Below are 3,417 nucleotides of genomic sequence, written 5' to 3'. Positions count from 1 at the left end.
AGCTCTGTTAGATCTGCCAAGGCTTTTTCAACAGACTGTATCAGGTCGATGACTTTCCTCGGCTGGTTGCCCTTCACAGGGGGGATTTTCTGTAGTTCTTCTAGGATCTCTATGGTGATGGTCGACTTATTCCCATACCTGTTTTCCATGACTCTGAACATTTCTTCAGCAGTGCTGTACGTTGACAGTTTGAGATCCTTCAACATCTTGTCATCAACACTGTTCAGAAGTTGAATTTTCTTTACCTCAGCTGATCCAGATGGCTCTCCTTGTCGTTGAAGGCTTTCCCAGTCTTTCCTCCATCTATAATAATCTCTCTGTTGGCTTAATTTTCACAATAGCTGCTGCAGGTGGTAACGGTGTTCTGTCCCTCCCAAAAGAAGCTTCTGCAGCTCGTTCTTCTTCTGCAACCCTCCGTGCAATTACAAAATCATCTCTCCTCAGCTGAAGCCTGCTGCTGTTTTCTTTCTGATTTTTAATTCTGGCATCTAGGTCCCTTCTCTCTTCCACAGGAATCCATCGCTCCCAGGCTGACATTATTCTGGTGGCCTTATGTATCTTCTTTTCCAGGAGAGTCAGGTGCACTTCATAGGCCTCTAGGTTTGTACCTTCAACAGGTAAATTACCTGCATGGTCGCCACTTCTTTCTGCTTCCAGGATTGCTGTGGTGAGCTCATATTGACCATATCTTGACCACAGGTTTACTTGAACAATGTCCTTCAATTCTTTAAACCTTGCTTCAGCTTCATTTACAGTTCGCTCGATGTCGCCTTCTAGTGCCTCTCCGAGATCTGGTTCTTCTTTTGTTGTCTCAGCCACCAGTCCCATCCTGTAGTCATCATTAGCCTCAATAATTTTCTTGAAGTAATCAGAGAGTTTGTTGAATTTCTCCTTTAGTTCATCTTCAACCATGCTGCTCGCCCCTTTGCCAAGGATGTTTGCATGCCTGGTGAAACTGCTTTTAGCAGCGGTCCTCTCTCTCTTGAGCTGTTTAACCGTCTTTCCCAGGATATCTTCTGCCAGCTTGGCTTCAAGGACACATGGAGCTTTTAACCTCTGCGTCTGCAGCTCTTGCCTGGATCTCTGAAGCCCTTTATCTTCCTGTCCACGCTGCACAACTGGTTATCAACTGTCGAGTTATTTCGGTCACAAACTTCATTGTCCGCCTAAACCCAGCTCGGCATTGACGACCACAGAGGACGCTGGTTAGCTTCACTCATTTCCATTTTTTATTTCATTTTTTCAGAAAGGAATCAGGCTGAGTGGTCAATAGTTGATAACCTTAAAAGAAAGAAACACACACAAACCCATATTAATTAATTAATTAATTAATCTATCAACAACCATTTAACATCCCAACATAACATAACTCAAATTGGCAATTACAATTTAATCCTTTGAATATAGTTGAAACTGTCTCAACCTACCAGTGGCGTCTCTGCGGTCATCAGCACAATGAACAAAGGAAACACACCTGCCCAGGACCCACTAATGAAGCCTTCTTCTCTTCTTCAGCCCTGAGCTGACACCNCTGCGGTCATCAGCACAATGAAGAACAAAGGAAACACACCTGCCCAGGACCCACTAATGAAGCCTTCTTCTCTTCTTCAGCCCTGAGCTGACACCGACTCACTCAAAAATGGCAGCACTGCCCTCTTGCTGCTAGTAAAAAAAAATTGAACTATAGGTGAAAAATTAAATGAACAAATAAATACATATGCACACAGCATAATCTAATTCATAACTTAACACCTCCCACTTGACCTCCTGGTTAACAAACCCAAGGAGGTCATGACAGTCTTTCAAGTTCTTGCTGTTCTTCAATGGGAAGCAGAATCACCAAGCGTCTGACGTCCCTGTGCAGGATTGTAGCAGGAATTTTACTTGAAAGCATTTCTCGTCCAGTAGATCCTTCTCCTGACGTTGACCTTTTGATTGGGACAGGGTAGCTGGGAAAGATCCTTACGTTTATATCTCTCACAATGCCTTTCTCGTCAACATTTACACTGACCACTCTGGCCACCTTGTATTGATTCCTCAGCGCGTTTTGGTCAGCCAGCCAAACCACATCACCCACAGCAACATTTCGCATTTTGGTGTGCCACTTGCTCCTTATGAAAAGGTTAGGGCCTGCTAACTGGCACCACTTTTTCCAAAATTTATCTACCTCTTCCTGGATAATTTGGAGTCTTCTGTATGGATAACCTTTAAACTGGAAGTCTCCTGGGTCCCCTTTTGGCCCGGCTCGTCCCAACAGAAGAGAATTTGGGCTGATGTATTCCACACAGTCCTCCAGGCTCTGTACTCTTGCATCTATAGGCCTTTCATTCACCAGATTTGCCGCCATGAAGAGGAAAGTCTGGAATTCTCCCCACTTGAGGCTTCCATCACCGCCAAGGTTGCTTAGGGCTCGCTTCACAAGCTTGACTGCTGCTTCTGCTGCCCCATTTCTATGGGGTGACCCTGCAGGATGGAATTTCCAAGACCACTCTGTTCCATGCTTGGAAGCCTGCTCTTCAATCTCAGTCTTGTTCAACTTACCTAGAAATTTTTGAAGCTCTTCAAGTGCAGGCTTGGCCCCCACAAAGTTTGTGCCAGGATCTGACCACAGTTTTCTGGGGTGTCCTCTGAGTGCAGTAAATCTCTGATAAGCAAGCAGAAACCCTTCAGATGACTGGTCACTGACAACATCAGTGTGCACTGCTCTCGAAGCCATGCAGCAAAACACAATGCCCCAGATTTTGAGTGTGATTCTTTTCCTCACTTCATCTTTTACCTTATATGGCCCAAACAGATCCATTGTTGTAAATTCAAACGGGTAAGCTGGGGTTGTTCTCTCAGGTGGAAGGTCACTCATGATCTGTTCACACTGTTTTGCTCTGATTTTCCTGCAGACCACACAGCTGTCAACCACTTGCTTCGCGAGTCTTCGACCTTTTGACACCCAGGCTCTTTTCCTCATCCTGAGAAGGGTTCCTGCTACACCTTCATGATTAGCTTTATGGGCTTCTCGTGCTATCAGTGTTGACACCCAAGCTTTGTATGGTATAATTGGAACAGCAGTTTTGTGTTCATTAAACAGTTGGCTCCTGCCACCACAGACTAAGAGTCCAGATGAAACATCTTTGTACACTACAAGCCTGTTTAAAGCTGCGTCTAGAAAGGTGACACCTTCTTGTGTACCAAGAAAGAGGTCGTTGAGGGCATCTTCCCGTTCCTTCACTGTCAAGACAGTTAGCTTGCCTTTCACCTGCCTTTGGCCATGTTTTTTCATCTCCAGCCACTTCTTGGCAGCTCGATGCACCCAGGCAATGACATTTATCAGTTTGGACAGGCTACTGAATCTTTCTACCTGTATGAGGTTCTTACTCCAGCCAGCAGGTGGTGTTGTTTCAGCAATACAGGTTGAGTTCACTC

General features: G+C 45.2%; 1 protein-coding gene across 1 annotated transcript; it reads right to left on the bottom strand.

Moving 5' to 3' along the window:
• Window positions 1-1,675: 1,675 nt before the first annotated feature.
• LOC103365200 (uncharacterized) lies at window positions 1,676-3,133 on the bottom strand. The gene is made up of 2 exons (XM_008292570.1): window positions 2,777-3,133; window positions 1,676-2,644 (listed from the first exon to the last, which is right to left on the bottom strand). Exons 1-2 carry the CDS (start codon window positions 2,960-2,962, stop codon window positions 1,790-1,792), a joined length of 1,041 nt encoding a protein of 346 aa, XP_008290792.1. The 5' UTR covers window positions 2,963-3,133; the 3' UTR covers window positions 1,676-1,789.
• Between the last annotated feature and the right edge of the window lie 284 nt (window positions 3,134-3,417).

This window comes from Stegastes partitus, unplaced genomic scaffold, assembly GCF_000690725.1.
Source record: "Stegastes partitus isolate 25-593 unplaced genomic scaffold, Stegastes_partitus-1.0.2 Scaffold818, whole genome shotgun sequence".
NCBI lineage: Eukaryota > Metazoa > Chordata > Actinopteri > Pomacentridae > Stegastes > Stegastes partitus.
This window is presented reverse-complemented; position numbering and strand designations above follow the sequence as displayed.

What these genes read in the sequence shown, in the direction of transcription:
- LOC103365200 (XM_008292570.1), bottom strand. Translation starts at nt 2,962, where the DNA reads ATGAGGAAAAGAGCCTGGGTGTCAAAAGGTCGAAGACTCGCGAAGCAA. An exon ending in ATCTGTTTGGGCCATATAAG is followed by an intron (nt 2,645 to 2,776) that starts GTAAAAGATGAA and finishes CTTGCTTATCAG; the next exon opens with AGATTTACTGCACTCAGAGG.